This window comes from Tachysurus fulvidraco, chromosome 19 (genome assembly GCF_022655615.1).
Source record: "Tachysurus fulvidraco isolate hzauxx_2018 chromosome 19, HZAU_PFXX_2.0, whole genome shotgun sequence".
NCBI classification, from domain to species: Eukaryota; Metazoa; Chordata; class Actinopteri; order Siluriformes; family Bagridae; genus Tachysurus; species Tachysurus fulvidraco.
Window position 1 is genome coordinate 14,805,541 of NC_062536.1, and position 18,128 is coordinate 14,823,668.

The following is an 18,128-nucleotide window of genomic DNA, read 5'->3' on the forward strand; positions in this document are numbered from 1 at the left end:
ACTCTCCCATTACCGTCCCTCTGTCCACATTGACCTCCACTGCCTTTAATCTCATGACTAACCTTATCGTGAGTTACAGCAGGACATCTGTGGTTGGGGAAGACAGAGCAGTTACTGCTGGTTCAATTGGACAAAAAAAATATCACACACAACGATGGATTCAAAACAACCAGTCTTACTTAAATTCACAGGAAACATCTATGTGAATCTGTTAGATAGCATGCCAGCGTACATAGCTTTGTTAATCGATCATAAATAAATATTAGAGCAATCTAGATCAGTATAAAATGTAGTTTATTGCTGCACTACCTCTGGATATCGGTCATGGGTTAAGACTTGGTTCATACCTACAGTAGTGTTTCCATTGCTATATGGTATAATAAAATAACCTCCACCTTAGTATATGCTTTTCTTCAATTTCAACTTCATGGCTTAGTTAATTAATTAAATTGGGTAGGGAAAAAAAAGGTATACATAAAAATGCTGAAGCTCACATCTGTATAGTTTTTGGTGTCAAATTGGCGCAACAAATGGAGCTTTTCAGAAACTGTTGATCTCCTAGGAGTCACATACAGTACAGTAAGTCCTTAGAGATTAATCAGAGCGGTGTGAAAAACAAGAAACTTCCAGTGAGCAATAGTTCTGTGGATGGAAACACCACGTTGATGAGAGGAGAATATCCAGACTGTATTGAGCTGACCGGAAGGCTACATTATCTCAAATAACTGCTGAAACTGCTGTAAGCAGAAAAGCATCTCAGAACACACTACAACATCATACCATAAGGTGGATGAGTTACAACCTCTGAAGACCACATCAGGCTCCTATCCTCTCAGTTACAGTGGATACAAACTCGACCGATCTGTAGTCGAAGTTTGGAAAAGAAAAGTTCCTTATTGTTAAATTCCAACATATTCTTAAAATACTGTCAGACGTTCTTCTGTAAAACAATGAACACCGATCCATCAGCTATTATCGATGGACACCGATCGGTTAAAGAACTCATTACTGCTGTGGTATGAAGTGAATCATGATGTCAGTCATCTCATGTGGAAAAACACATTAGCATTCTAGTGTTCTAAGGTTAGAATTGGCTGTTAAGGCAAAATACTCATGCCACCTTTATTTAAATAGAAGAAACTTAAATAAAACTATGAAGAAAAATTAGAATATTAGAATAAATTGAATTGTATGTTGAACACTGAGTGTGAAGGTTACACTTCCTGCCCACACAAGAACTCTACTAATCGCTGATTCGCTCGTTGTCAATGCTGGCACTTTGCCCAGGCAAATGGTATTGCTAAGTTAAGAAACCCATGCAATGGGCAATTTTTTTGCATGTCCATACCACATGTTTATTACAGTATACATAGTGGCTGAGAAACAGTATTCATTTGTGATCCCTACAAGTAGCAAAAGGCGTATGACTCGACTCTATACAAGTCCCAAGCCCAGATAAAAGGGTAGTGTTGCGGCAGGAAGGGTGTCCGGAGTAAAGCCTGTGACAAACTCGAGTAAGGTAGATAAAGCTATGTGCAGAAATTGTTCTTGGACATAAAAGACAAGAAGAGGAAGAAAGATGAAGATCCTGTTAGAAAAGTTAAAAAAGTGTGAGGAATATAGGAGAGAAAACACACTGGAGTTTCGATAATTAGATCAGTTCCTCTAAGGTGTGTGTGTGTGTGTGTGTGTGTGTGTGTGTGTGTGTGTGTGTGTGTGTGTGTGTGCAGCACTAGGCAGTCTTAAACGTTTAATCTAAAATGGAATTTTTTCTCAGTGTACCCTTTTAAAGTAAACCATGAGTTCACATATCCACTAATGACTAGTATGTGTGTGTGTGTGTGTGTGTGTGTGTGTGTGTGTGTACATCTGTGTGCATGTGTGCAAGTCTGTATGTGTGAGTCTTAGTGTTCTGCTTCACTTGCACTCGTTACACAGTGTCCTTCCACTGATTCGCTCCATTTGTGCCTAAATCACACAGATCAACAAACAGGCAGCCAACCAGATTCACCTTGACAATGAAAAAAAGTGTGATTTGTTCAGGCTCGTCAACTGAACTGCTCACACAAAGCACAACAAAGTGACAGAAGAAAAACAAACACAATCTTATTACTGTTTAAAATAAGTTATGTGATTGTATTAAATATGGCTAAGGCTACACACACACAATGTACTGTATACACACACACACACACACACACACACACAGTGTATATACACACACGCACACACACACAGTGTATACACACACACAGTGTATACACACACACAGTGTATACACACACACACACACACACACACAGTGTATACACACACACAGTGTATACACACACACAGTGTATACACACACGCACAGTGTATACACACACACGCACACACACAGTGTATACACACACACACACAGTGTATACACACACACACAGTGTATACACACACACGCGCACACACACAGTGTATACACACACACACACAGTGTATACACACACACACACACAGTGTATACACACACACACACACAGTGTATACACACACACACACAGTGTATACACACACACACAAACACACACAGTGTATACACATATATACACACAGTGTATACACACACACACACAATGTACACACACACAGTGTATACACATATATACACACAGTGTATACACACACAGTGTATACACACACACACACAATGTACACACACACAGTGTATATACACACACAAACACACAGTGTGTACACACACACAAACACACACGGTGTATACACACACAGTGTATACACACACAGTGTATACACACACGCACACACACAATGTACACACACACACACACACAGTGTATATACACACACAAACACACAGTGTGTACACACACGCACAGTGTGTACACACACAAACACACACGGTGTATACACACACACAAACACACACAGTGTATAAACACACAAACACACACAGTGTATACACACACAAACACACACAGTGTATACACACACACACAGACACACAGTGTACACACACACACACACACACACACACACACACAGAGTGTATACACACACACACACACAGAGTGTATACACACACACACACAGAGTGTATACACACACACACAGAGTGTATACACACACACACACAGAGTGTATACACACACACACACAGAGTGTATACACACACACACACACACACACACACACACACACACACACACACACACAGAGTGTATACACACACACACACACACAGAGTGTATACACACACACACACACAGAGTGTATACACACACACACACACAGAGTGTATACACACACACACACACAGAGTGTATACACACACACACACACAGAGTGTATACACACACACACACACATGTATCAGTCAAGCTTTTTTTAAAACACTCTTTCACTCCTTCTTGGAATGCACCAAGGTCATATCTCTCTCTCTCCCTCCCTCTCTCTCCCTCCCTCTCTCTCTCCCTCTCTCTCTCTCCCTCTCTCTCCCTCCCTCCTCATTATTCCTCTCCTGAACACTTCTCTAGGTGCCCTCATTAGACATTCAGGTTAAAGCACTGTTTGTGGGGCGACTGTACAGCCAGACGGTTTCATTCTGCATCCTCTAAATTGCTTACACCTGTTAGAACCTGTCCAATAATAACTACAAAAAAATAAATAAAATGAAAACTTTTGCAGTTTATCTTTAACCTTTAAATCAAATCTTCCAGGCTGTAATACTAGTAATAATAGTAATAATAGTTAGTAAATTATTTTCATTGCTAAAGGAGATTCCTAAGGAGATGTATAAAGGGGTCTGAATACATACCATACCATGAATCTGCAAGGTCAAAGAATACTCATGTGCTCATGTCAAGAGCTCATAAGCATCAACGATCTGATATTTGGTCCTTAATCTGCGTTATAGGCTGTGAGATGGCACGGCAGGTAGCACCGCCGTCTCACTGCTCGAAGGCTTGGATCCGATCCTAAGCTCAGATTTCGATCTTTGCAGAGATTTGCATGTTCTCTCGGTGTCCGTGTAGGTCTTCTTACGTCTATTAAAATCATAATGGCTTTAAATTATCCCTGTAGGTGTGTAGGTGTGACTGTCTTGCTTTAGTCTTCCTGGGATAAGATCCAAGGTGACTCTGACCAGTATAAAGCAGTTAGAGAAGATGAATGAAATGATTTGTCTTATAGAGGACACAAAGAGTCAAATGACAAACGAAAGCTTCACTTATCCTGTCATTTATTCTAATTATTACTACAGAACAATGATTTTATCTTCACACTGTGAAAACTCCCTCCATAATTTCTTGTCCTAACCCCAATCCTGAATACTTTCATCATGTTATTTAAATGAACATTGTTCTATGCTGTACATTGGCTCGTTTACTATCATTTAGTAGCCTAATTGTGTTACCTGCAGACTTTAACTTTTCTATATCAGCTTGTCATGAAAGCAGTGCTTCAGCAATTTGACAACATCAGACCTTCGTGCCTTAGTAGTCGCCAGGTTGGCTAATAATATGTCATTAGCAAAAAAAAAAAAACAAACAAAAAAAGTACCACATTCAAGCTCAATTGCAGCACTAGAGTAGTAAAACATGTGACACGAGTAGTTGGGAAAGTACGAAACTGAAGATAAAACAAAATAAAATTCTTTAAACTTCATTGTGATTGATTATATTTCCCAAAACACTTGAGAAAGTGAGAAAAAGCCTATTTAGGCTCTCAGTGGTGGTGCAGGAGTCATACGGATGGATGAACAGTCGTGCAGTCACACGCGAGCACCGCAGGGATTATTCCGCATGACAAAGAGACTTTAATTACTTCATTATGTTCTCTCTGTGCTACCACGACTGAACTAACACATGAGTCTTTTGGATATCTAGAACCCATCTAATCCTGTGAAGACCAACATACATCTAATAGTCTACATGTCGCCGTCATGGGAACAATCATCCTTCAGATTGAATTTAGAATAAAAGACATCGAAAGATAATTACAAAAAAAAAAAAAAAAAAAAAGCTTGAGTAGCTGCGAGGCAAAAACAAGACAGGAATTGGGAAGCCAATCCATCACTCACCAGGGTGCAATTTAAAGCAGACAATCTGTTATGTTTTGGGATGGTGGGACAAATCAGATGAACGCAAAGGGAACCTACGTGGGCACAGTAAGAACATGTGCAACTCCACACAGAATGTGATCTCAAGCCTTGAGGTGTTACAGATCAACACTACTTTCTGGTCCACTGAGCTACAATTTTCCCTAAGCATCTGCTAATTAGATCATCTTAATTCTGGCACAAAGCAAGCATGGGATATTGTTTAGCATCATATTCTGCATGATTGCTAGAATTTTTTTTGCAGCCGTCAGCAAACGTCAGTCATATCATTATTACATTAATACTGTATCTATTGAACTTTTGTCACTATGGTAATCCAGTGTAGTCTATATAGCCGTTTTAACAATAGATCTTGTCACAAAACAACTTTACAGAAATCCAGACATGTAGATGTTGATGCTAATGAGCAAGCCAAATGAGACACTTCCTACGCCAACACCTTGAGAGGATCCGGACTCAAAAGTAACGGTTTCAGCATGTAAACCTAAAAAGACCTAAAATAAAGGTCATTTCTGAAATGAAAGAAATCACATTTATACACACACATATTTAGATGTTGCACAATTGCAGAGCATCCTACTCACCACCTTAGTTAGCACAGCAGAGTTATTATTGCACCTAGCGGTTAAAAACTGGAACGGAAACAAGCTAACAGATGCTGATTTTTGCAGTACGTTACTCATGATGTTCAGAAGCGCATCTCAGAATGCACAACACGTCAATACTCGAGGCAGATGGGCTGTAACAGCAAGAGTCCGTATTTCAAAAAGCTTTTGTCCGGTGTCTGCATGAATGAGCAGGTGTACAGATTGTATGTCAGTTATATTGGTGCTCTGAATAAAATACAACTCATAACATGTGGAGCCTGAAACATCGCTCTCCTAGACATGCGGAGAAGACTTTTAGAAGATAGATTGTGGTTACATTTTGTCAAGCACTGAAACAAGTGCTGACGCTGATGCTCATTGGGGCAGGAATAACATTGCCCCATGCTCATTCTATAAGTGTTTTGTTTACATGTTGGTGATGGACAATGGACAGGACAGTTAGTACCATTACCTCTTTTGTATTACTCTAACAATGGCAACAGGATCAACATCTGCTGCATCAAACACAACTTGCTAAGCTAGCTAATCTAGGTAGGCGGTTAATGTGTCATAGTAAATGAAATTTCCAGTAAACGAACAATATGAAAATGATACCAATCATTTTAAGCTAAAGCTAATTCGAGTACTGTCAACTCACAACTTGCTATTACAAGGTTTCACAAAAAGATCCTCACATGAGATTAAACAGTAGCAAAGGGACCGAGGGAGAACTTTTATTTTGGACGAACGTATAAAATACTCGCTCGATATAACTAACTGCTGACTGGAAGAAGTTGTAGTATTAGAAATTTGTTCTTTATTGTAATCGTAGCTGATTGCTAATAAAAACATGGAGTGATTTCATGTCAAGAGCAAGTACAAGTATATAGACAGACTCATGGTTGAAGATAATTCGATAATTCGATAAATATTTGTTATTATTTATTCAATAATCTGTTTATTTTTCTGTACATCATGTCTTTTTAGAATTAGCTGTCTTTATAATTATTTAGTATCTCCTTTTATTCAGCCAGTGAGGCAGCTATTCAAATGGCCTGAACAAAATGATCTGTCCCTGGAGAGGTTGTAGTACTTTCAATAGGAAACGTCATCATTACCTAATGTGAGGAATCTTGCTCATGGGACTGCTTTGTAACCATTGTAGGAATGTTTACAACAAAATTACCCATTTTAAATCCTGCATCCTGACATTTGTTTCATGTTTCAGCCTCTCGGGATAAGAGTCTCTGGCAGGTTATCAATAATACAAATGGGATTATTACCTTGCTGTGGACCATGTCTCTTGATGCCCAGGCTAATCAGGGTGTGCTAATGAGGGTAATCTCACACCAGAACACCTTGTGAGACACTCTAATGAACCCCTTTCACGTTGTACCCTGTGCCCTAACCGTAGAATGACTCCAGAGATCTCAGGACTGACTGCTCGTGCTACCTCTGAAGGAACCAAGACCTAACCAAGCTTTCTGTGCAATATGTCCATTCTTAATTGTACTCTAAATTTTAGTATGGATTGGGTATGAATCATGATAAAGTCTGAATCATGACAAGATGTGTTGTTTGAAGGAAATTAATTAACTATGGGATGATATTTACATTTACTCTGTACGGCAGACACCCTTACACCCAATATATCCAGTATCCAATATAAACCACCCACCCACCCACCCACCCACCCACTCACTCACTCACTTCCGAACTTCTCGGGTCACAGGGAGCCTCAGGCGTCATCGGGCATCAAGGCAGGATACACCCTGGACGGAGTGCCAGCCAGTCGCAGGGCACACACTCTCATTCACTCACACACTACGGACAATTTTCCAGAGATGCCAATCACCCTACCATGCATGTCTTTGGACCGGGGTAGGAAACCGGAGTACCCGGAGGAAACCCCCGAGGCATGGGGAGAACATGTAACTCCAATATAACCCATTGTGTATTATTTCTTTAGCAGTTTTCCAGCAGGGTTACCTGTCCAGACGTGGTAGTTTGCTAGACTACAGAACACTCTTCGCTATTCTGGCATCTGGATGTCTGAACAACCGAGTCACTGACTACCATATTTAAAGCCTCTCTCTTCCTGAAACACTTGAACTAGCACTAAAACTTGTCTCTTTGCTTATTTTAGCTGTTTTCTTTCCAAACAGAGCTTCTAGATTGATGGTATTCTTAGTCTGTGACCTAGTGAACCAGTACCAGGATATATTCACTGAGTCTTCAAAGCACTTCTGTAAGTCGCTCTGGATAAGTAACCAGCCAAATGTCATAAATGTAAATGTAATGTTGTGCAACGGCTAACCCGCCGAGTTACTGCTACAATGTGATCGAAATGTTTTATTCCTCTTTCACGACAGTTTGCCACAATTGTACTTTATTATTTAAAAAATATGTATTTTCCCCCATATCTTGTTAGGTTTAATGTTGTGGAACATCTGAACAAAAAGTCCCTGTTATTGCATACATTAAAACAGCTATAAACCAAGAAACTACATATCCAACTGTTCTGAAGTAATTCCATCATCAGAAGTAAACATCTTTACCCTTGACACTGAAACACCTTCCAAAGAATAACAAATAAGCATGACAAGAAAAAGAAAAGTCACCGGATCAAGTACTGCAAATGTTTTTAAAACCATAGTGAACTCGGTCTCTGTTACTATAGAAACATATTGTATGAACCTTGCAGCTAAAGCTACCGTCAGCGCCACTGTAATTATAAAGTGCCTTATGACCAATCAGAATTGAGCATTCAGCACCTTTTCCGCTGACCTATTCTGACCTAGCGGACGTTAATAAAACTGGGATGAACGCACGTTTAGTCCATCCTGCTCTCTCTAATCTGCCTACTTTATGTCACTTTATGAACCCTGCAGCAGAGTGACTGTAAAGCCTATTGGAAGAAACAGATAACAGGTGACAGAGAGTCAGACACAGAGACAAGATCTACTGCATATATGGCTTATTCCAGAGTGATGGATGAATATAGGACAAATGCAAGTGACATTTAATTTAAAACATACATCATATGCACCTGATGTGCTTAATGCATGTCTCACTTTCTTCTTTCCTCTTGCTCATATATTCTCTTATCATCGTTCTCATATTGTCTGCATGACTTTAACTGTTATAGCTGCTCACGTAATTGATGCATTTGACAGCGAATAAGTGAATTATAGTAACGTTGATTTAATCGAGCTGTCCAGAAATGACTCTATTAGGAAGGATGAGAGGTGTTCAGACCAGGTTCATGCATGCTAGGGCTTATTTGCTCTATTTAAAGAATTAAACTTTGATGCTGGGGTTGAAAAAACCAGGCTTCAGAGAAGACTAAAATGTTAAGTGGAAATCAGGTAGACATCCAAATTTAATATCAGGAAGGAAATATAATTCACCAAAAACATAGTGCTACACTTATTATGAAAAAAAAAAAATGGATAGACGATAACGGTCGACAATACAGAAGTCAATAAATACAAACAGTAAACACTTTGTAAACAAACAAGCCTCATTTCACAGTAGTACACTCACTAGGGATGCACTTATTTCCAGGGATTTCAGAACAGCGTAACAGATATTGCGTCATCGGGCAGGCGTGGCCTATTTGATAATCTAACCCTAACCATGACTAGAGTTTTTGCTTGTTTAATAGATAATAGATATAAAATATAAAATCTACCTGTATGACTGTTTTGTCCTTCATTAACCATCGTAGGTATGCTCTTTTTTTTTTTTTTTTTGAAAGAGGGCATTTTTCCAAGACCTCCAGAAACCCACCCACTTTTTTGGTAACGAAACCCCTGGAATTTAGTGAATGCAACACTCACTAGCCCATGCTGTGAGATTTATATTTCAACATATTAAAAATTCACTAGAAGTTTTAACTGTTAAACAGAGTATACGTCCAGTTAGGGAAAAAAAACATTTTTATCAAAGTATAGTTTTCTAAAATTCATACACAGGCAGCAGGTAACACAGTGAAGAGTGTAAGTGTATGGTGTGTATTGCTTCATGCTGATAGAAAGGCAACACCAGTATGGTACAGTAACTCCAACTCTGAACACTGGTGAGAAGAACAGCGTACACAACATGTCAAAACTCTAGGCACAACATTAGAAGATATCTGTTTGATTTGGATAAGGATTATAAGCCTTTATTTTTGCCGAATATGCATTACAGCACAGTGAAATGATTTCCTTTTAATATCCGATCTCAGAAATTTGGCTGTGTGTATGGTCAGCTACAGTATGATACCACACCCTGGAGCTGAAAGGGTTACGGGCCTTGTTCAAGGAGCCGACAGCAGCAGCTTGGCTGTACTGGGGCATGAACCCTGGCTTTCTGATCAATAACCCAGAACATGAATTGAATTAATTATGAATGCATGGATGAATGAAATAATGAATTATGAATGAATTGTAGGGAATGGAAGCTTTTTTATTATCGCCACATATAGATTACGGCACAATGAAATTCTTTTCTTTGCATATCCCAACTAAGGGGGTTGGGGTCAGAGCACAGGGGCAGCTATGATACAGTGACCCTGGAGCAAGAAGAGCTAATGGCCCTGTTCACTGGCCCAACAGTGGCAGCTTGGCAGTGCTGGGGCCTGAATCAGGATCCTCCGATCAACAACCCAGACCCTTAACCGCTTGAGCCACCACTGGCAACCTAACTGCGTGTATTTATACTGTATCCTATTGTTTCATATTTCTTTTCTAATGCATTGGTGTTGTGTATGAAACCCTACTAAAAGAATGTGGAGCCTGGAACGTCGCTTTCCCAGAAATCATGAGACGAGATAAAAAAAACACAACAACAACAACTCAGGTCACCTTTTGCCGAGACCCTGTCTTACAGTACTGTAGCTATCTTGCTTCTACAATAGAAAGAAGATTCGAAGCATCGTTCTATCTCATGGAAGACGTATCACTAGCCGGCAAAGCTTTTATCTAGTGCGTATGCAGAGGCGTTATCAAGACGACTGATGACCGGATAGAGTAGTTTTAGCAATGGGAATAGCTCTTGCATGACAGTAAAACATCTGGGTCTTATCCAACAGAGCTCTGCTTTATATCTCTCATCAACAGAACAGCTTGCCAAGAACACCTGATAAACCTTCACACAGTTCCTGGGTATTATGTCTCACAGCATGAACACACAATTACAAATAAGCTAATGTTTGCTTTCGGGTAAAGCAGCAGTCAAAACACATTTCGCCTTGTGATTCAATTCTCCGGGGTGCAAATCTAGGGTTAGATAAGTGAGGAGTAAACTACATCCTTGCATTTCCACAGCACTCGTGTTGCACCATGCTAAATAGAAGGTAAAGAAACTGAATCTGTCCCAAATAATTTGGCTCGATTTTAATTTACTCGTTTATGGGAAGCTGAGGTTAATTACAGGAATCTCTGCGGTTGATCTTTGTTATTTTCTTTTAAAAATCTTAAGAAAAGGTGCTCCTGCCTCCGCCTTGTGTGTGTGGGGTTTGCATGTTCTCCCCGTGCCTTGGGGGTTTCCTACGGGTACTCCGGTTTCCTCCCCCGGTCCAAAGACATGCATGGTAGGTTGATTGGCATCTCTGGAAAAATTGTCCGTAGTGTGTGATTGTGTGAGAGTAAATGAGAGTGTGTGTGTGTGCCCTGTGATGGGTTGGCACTCCCTGAGATAGGCACAGGCTCCCCGTGACCCGAGAAGTTCGGATAAGTGGCAGAAAATGAATGAATGAATGAAAAGGTGCAATTGCTAATACCTTCCACCAGCCTTGTCATATTTGAGCCATTCTGATCACTCTAATTTCATCTTAAACCAAATGCCACATTTCTCAAAACACATTCGTTATACTGAATATGATCTCAGCTTAATGACTTATTATACTCCAAACTGATCTGTAATTAAGCTGAAAGTCATAAACAAGCCATGCAGTTACGAGAATGAGAAAAGTCCACTGCTTGAGTGAACGCACTACTGCACACTGTATAGTTTCTATTCCTTTTGCCTCTATCTTACAAAGTCTTGCCAACTACACACTCCGCTGTGTAAACATAATGTTAAGAAGTGATACGTGTTGAAGATCCGTGAGAGGGCAAAGGCGCTTAGTAACGGCAGTACCTTCTCTTTTTTTTGGTGCTTCTGAAGTGGGTTAGGATTAGAATGAGAGCTCAGAAATGTGTGAAAGTGTAATGGATTAACTTTCAGACGAGGGCATTGATGGGCTGCTCTATTGCCTTTAAAGATTCTACGCTTTCTCCCACTCTGATCTTCTAAGAGGTCTGGGAGCAACAGTCTAAAAACAGTGTCATGCTGTATTAACTGAAGAGATGGAGTGGACTGCTGCCAAGAATAAGACATAACACTAGATCTAAGATGGAGCAAGCTGATATACAACTCTGGTGTGAATTCTGGCCTTATGGAGAAATGTTAAAATGCCGTGAAGTGTAGAGCTTTTTTTTTTCTGTTGGGAGAAAATGATAACGGAGGCAAGAACCTGTTGAGTGATTTTTGTGGTGGAAATCACAATCCATCCTTGTATTTTATATTTACTGCTCCCATGGTTTTTAGGAGTGACAGCCAGCCAAGATATACGACATGATAGCTAAAATGTAATAGCCATCAATAGCTCGACCGTTATTAGGATTGAGCAGTGCATTACATAAAGATATATCAAGATATATATATAATAAAAGTAAGTATCCGCTGGGTTCATCCAATTATTCCTTCAATTTCATTAAAAAGCCTTTAAGCAAAAAACTATTGATGTTAAAGGGCAAAAGAGGACAACCTGCTTCTTGCTCAAGGGAACTTTATAGTACAGTAACTAATAGCAACTGGTTGAGAAAAAGAGCATCTCAGAATGCACAATATATCAAAAATGAGGCACAACAGCAGACAAGACCTGCATGATTTGGATAATTTCCTGAACGAGCAGATGTACAGAGTGTAGGTCTATTGAATCTGTGATTTCTATAAAATCAATTCATTCTCCAATTTGACACCGTTTTCAAGCCTGTAATTAGATTTGTGCCGTGATTTCTTCAAATCCATAAAGAAAACCATAAAACACTATATACAGTTATGTGTCCTCGTTTGATTGGACAGACAAATTGCACAGAAAACAAGTGACTAGATTTCATGTGCCTTTTCATGGCATATATAAACGGACAGCAAATTATAAGTTGGGGGAATTTTAGGGGAAAATCCTTTATGCCTCTAATAAATAGACAAATTGTTAGTGTACACATTTACAGCCACTATTTGAATGCTTTCTATTCTCATAAAGCCGTGCTGTGGTGGGGTTTTATTTTACACCTAAAGTTTGAATTCTCCTGATTTAGAGGTTTAGTGCCTTGATGCAGTGTCTGCCTCATCTTTATTTCTCAGCCTTCGCTATGGGTGCCGAGGAACTAGAGGAAAAGAAGGTCTGAACGAAGTAATGGTGCACTGTGATCAGGCTGGGTGCAAGGCAGATGAAAGGAGGGGCTGCAGTAAGGAGGTCTTGCAGCTGTGAGGCTGTTTGGAAGACACAGTTCATTAGAAGCCAGCCCTTGTGAGTCACTTCCCCCTCCCAAGTGAGGAAGACCAACACACTTGCACAAGCACACAAAAACACACACTCCTGCCATTAACTCAACGCTGAGTGTGGAACAATAATTGCTTTTCCTTTACTGATATCATCCAATCTGACAGCCAGGAAATGCTTTCACTGTGCACAATGAAATGTGGCAATCCTCTTTGATCATTCTCACAGTTTCAGAGTTCTCCCTCCTGTTTTCTCTTCTCTTTCACTCTCATCATTATTTTCAACATATCCATATCAGACCTGTCAGCCTATCAGCTGTACAAAATGAAACTCGAAATATCATTGCCTGTTTTATCAACATGAACCATTATTTAAACTATAGAGCAACTTTCCAGCCACCATTTACAATTCTGACACATTCTTATGTTTACTATGTTTAATATTCATAGAAAGCCTAAAGAGCATTACAAATGTTAGACACTTAAAATTGTCATTTCTTAAATGTTCATATGATTATTTCTGAGCTATTGATCGGTATAACACCAGCTACATAAGATGTCTGGTTTGTGCTTTAAACTCTGATACATTCATACTATTGTGTCCATAAGTTACAAAATGATGATATAATTATGTGCAGCTGTAGCTGAAGGTCAGAGCTCATATGGTAATAATACTCGCACATCTTACACACAATAATGGGTATCTTAAATATGCTGCGTGCCTGTAGTGTCCCATTGTCTCGTGTCATGTGTGAAGGTGAACTGACTACAGTCACACTATGCTTTTTAGTTACTGCTATATCTATGGCCAGAATAAAGACATACATTTTCTAAACCTGAAGCGTGATGTTGTAACAGTGTTGCTTATGAAGTGCATGTGATGTGAAGTGGAACAGATGGCCACTTATGTGATGCAAATGTCTTGTGTAAGTGTCATTCACTGTGCACCAAATAAACCTGTACCACTGGTTTTGAAGAAGCAAAATGACACAGTCATTAATTGATTCAAAAAGTTTTTATCCTCATCAGGCTTGTGGGAAATCAGTAAGGACAGTGAAAACCAGAGAATCTGGAGGAAACCATCCTGAACACATGGAGAACATGTGAATCTCTACAGGAGGAGTAACACTAGCTCAGGATCGAACCTGAGACCCTGGAGACAGCAATTCTATCTGATTCTGTCTCGCATAATTTAAAATCAAATAGAATTTAAAGCCATGGCACAGTTGTAACAGCAATCAGATGACAAAATGTAGAAAATACAGGAAGCCAGATAGATATGAGGTAGGAAAAAAAAACCTGTGTCAGCAGCACGAACATGCACACTTCAATGAGCTAAACATTCAAAGGCTTTAAATGAGAATTACAGCCCGCTGACCCGTTATGAGTAGTCTGTCATCTTGGCCCTGGCGCACTGTCATTTGCAGCTCGTGTTATGACAGCAGCCGCACTGCGCTTCCAATGCGCGCTGATCAAAGCGCCGCCTGAGTGTCGGAGCGCACAGTTTGATGATTGGCCCAGAGGGTGACTCAACGCCTGCGTGGGCGCGTGGAAATCTCCTGGTTTGTGAGTAAGTAAAGCCGCCGGGCAATGAGCGGTAAAGCGTTTCAGAACTACAAGACGCTTCAGCACCACGGAGAGCGCCCTGACGCACAGAGCAACAAAACACAATCCATATGGGATTCTTACTGAAATAGCTCCATGTCTTGTTACAGCTGTCTCTTGGCTGTGTCATGATGTGGGGAATGCAGTTACAGCAATACTACAAATGGCCACAAGTTACAAAGTGCTAAAAAGGCAAACGCATCCGTTTTGTGTATAAGCGCTCGACCTTGCAGAGTGTATGAGGCGACTGAAGAGTGGTGAGGTGCAGTGCGTGTGTGTGTGTGTGTGTGTGTGAGTGAGAGAGAGAGAGAGAGAGAGAGAGAGAGAGAGAGAGAGAGAGAGAGAGCGCGAAAAGAGGGTGTGTTTTGAGTTTTATCATATTATTGATTCTCCCAGATCTTTCACATACATCCTATTTAAAGCTCAAAAATTTTTGCCCCAGTGCAGACGCAGTGATATTACTTTGAATCAGTTGGATAATTTCCCATGAGGCCGGATTATCTCGAGGGCATTCGAGTTTCAGAAACGTGGTTCTTTCTTGTCACATATAAACCCGAAAAGCCAAGAACTGAATGTTGTTAATGTGCGCGCACGCACACACAAACACACGGCGCGCGCTCGAGAAATACACAACCGCTCATCAACGCACTTACCCCAGAGTGGTCATGGTGACGATGGTGTACCAGAAGGCCGCAGGGATGCTGGTGAACTTGCTCGAGTTCGATCCTTTCTCGGCGTAGAACATAACGGTGGCGAAGATAATGATGGCCATAGTGAGGGAGAAGAGCAGGAATCCCAGCTCGGAAGCACAGCTCTTCAGCGTGTAGCCCAAAATGCGCAGGCCGGCCGAGTGGCGTGAGAACTTGAAAATCCGAAAAACTCGGAAGACCCTGAGGGTGACAAAGGCGCCGCTCACATCCTCGTTGTCTGTCATGACCAGGCCGATGTAGTAAGGCATGATGGCCACAACGTCGATGATGCTCATTACGCTTTTGACAAACTTATACCTGCTGGGTGCAGCGATCAGGCGCAACAGGTACTCGACGGTGAAGATCATGACGCAGGCCGTGTCCAGGCAGAAAAAGGCGAGCGCGTAACGCTCACCACAGGATAATTCCTTGGCGCGGTTTGGCGTCATGCCGCAAGGCACCGTCTCCACTACGTTGGCCATGACCGACACAGCGATGAAGAAACCCGTCACGTAATAGAACACCAAGGCCATGGTGCTGGTGTGCGGGTTCTCAAAAGCGCGCCACATGGATTCGCGGAACGTCATGTCCGGCGGCACGAGGTCTTTGTTGTTATCGCTGTCCTCGTCGTCTTGAATACGCTCAGCGTTCTCTCTCCGTCGGTCTTTATATTCTTCATAGCAGCAGTCTCCAATAATCTCGGGGATGATCCCGAAGAACGCTAGCTCCTCGTCGTACGCAGAGATGCACTCGTGGCGCGGGTAGTGCAGCTTCCCGGTGCGATAAAAATTCAAAATATGTCGGAAGATGTCCGGGTCGCGGTCGAAGAAGTACTCGTTAGTCTCCTCGTGGTAAAAGAAGTCGCGCTCCGTGCTGCCCAGCAGTGTGTCCGGGTACCGCTCCAACGTGTTCCGCCACGTCTGAAACTTACTGCCACTCACGTTTAGGATGATTAGGCCGTCCTGCGCGCGTCTCTTCTCCCGTGGTGGAGCTGGCATAGGAGCACTCGCCACCGGCATCCACCCTATAGCCGCGGCACGGGCGAAGGGTAACCAGGCTGCAACGCCGGCCGCCATGCTGACCTCGCAAGCTGTAGCGCAAGCTCGTCCAAGCTTGTCCGGTCGATTCGGCGCTTAGTTTCCTGCTCAGAGATCCAAGAAAAAGTAAATGGACATCTGTGGAAAAGACGCAAAAAATAAACGCCTGGAAAATTATACAGCTAAACGTGCTATACGACAGACCGAAGGAGAGAAATCGATCAGTTTGAAATCGTGTCTGTGCGTAAATCGAATTCCTTTCACTTTTTCAGTGAACAGCTCAGTACGTTGCCGGCATTTGCACTTTATCTGGGGCTTTTCAAACCAGAAAACAGTCTTACCTACATAAAAACACGGTCGTTCTTAAAAATAGTAACAGTGTATAGACTTGACATTAACTGTACTCCTCGACTGACTCTGCTGTTTTCTTGGAACTAAAAAAAAAAAAAAAAAAGAACAAACCAAAATTCAGAAAAGTCTCCCAAATATTGTTCTGCGCTCTGCAGCAACAAGTTCACCACTCAGTCAGTCTCAGGCATCGGTTCAGATGTAGTCAGCCAAGCGCTCGCATGCTGTTAGAGATGCACTCCGCGGTGCCAGAACGCAGTGTGCCAGTGGTCCATATGCAGAAGACCACCCTGATAAAAGTGTGCTCAGGATGTATGCATGGACAAAATAATGCTATCTGCTTCTTCGCATCTGTCACCACTGCATTCTACTCCATTCACTCTCACAGCGACAAGAAAAAAGAAAAAATCCGTAATGGAAAAGCAAACGCGTCGAGACAAGAAGAGGAGGAAAAAAAAGAAAACAGTACAGGGTTTATGGCTGAGCAGCAACAAATGATCGGACTGAAGCTGGAGACTCCGGTAGAGAGATGCACGCATGCGGCGGGAGCGTGAGCTGCTCTGTGGCTTCTGGAGAGTCACGTGTTCCACACACCGGGTTCCTCCTGCGGGAAGAATGGAGCTCTTGAGGAACTGTGCGGCGTGCGCGTTAGTTTTGAAAACGCAAAGGGTGGGAGAATGAAGACCAGCTTTAGGGACGAGCAAGTGCTTGAAATCGTTTCTATTTTTCCCCAAACTGATGTAAAAAATGTAAAATGTGTAATGAAACGGGGAAGTAAAAGGGAGGGGAAGCGGCAGGATTATGCGCAACCTGAGCCAAAAGCGCGATGGGTTTGCGGATATTTACACGGTGAGGAAGCGATGCAAAGGACCGCTAGATGGAGACAGGTCCCAGAGGAGATAATAATAATAATAATAATAATAATAATAATAATAATAATAATAATAATAATAATAATAGTAGTAGTAGAAGATGATGATGATGATGACGAAGAAGAACACAGGTTTTTTCTTTTGCTATAGAGCCATCTCAGGAAGGCGCTGCATATTTCTTTTCTCTGTGGGAGGACACCCATTATGGCACTTTATCATGTTTATATATACAGTACAGCATCACATGTTCACTATAAAGGCACCCACTTGGACAATTCATCACTTTGTCTAACATAATTCCTGCACCCTATAGGGCATTGCAGCATTTTTTTTCAGGCACA

General features: G+C 41.4%; 1 protein-coding gene across 2 annotated transcripts in view; it reads right to left on the bottom strand.

Moving 5' to 3' along the window:
• kcnd2 (potassium voltage-gated channel, Shal-related subfamily, member 2) overlaps positions 1-17,705 on the bottom strand; it is a 145,641-nt gene extending 127,936 nt beyond the window's left edge. Inside the window, exon 1 of one of the 2 annotated variants that reach the window (XM_027151468.2) lies at positions 15,495-17,705. In XM_027151468.2, the coding sequence (XP_027007269.1) occupies positions 15,495-16,606 (1,112 nt within the window). In that variant the 5' untranslated portion in view covers positions 16,607-17,705. The remainder of the gene's footprint in view (positions 1-15,494) is intronic. The other variant, XM_027151469.2, reaches the window with a different exon arrangement.
• Positions 17,706-18,128: the final 423 nt, after the last annotated feature.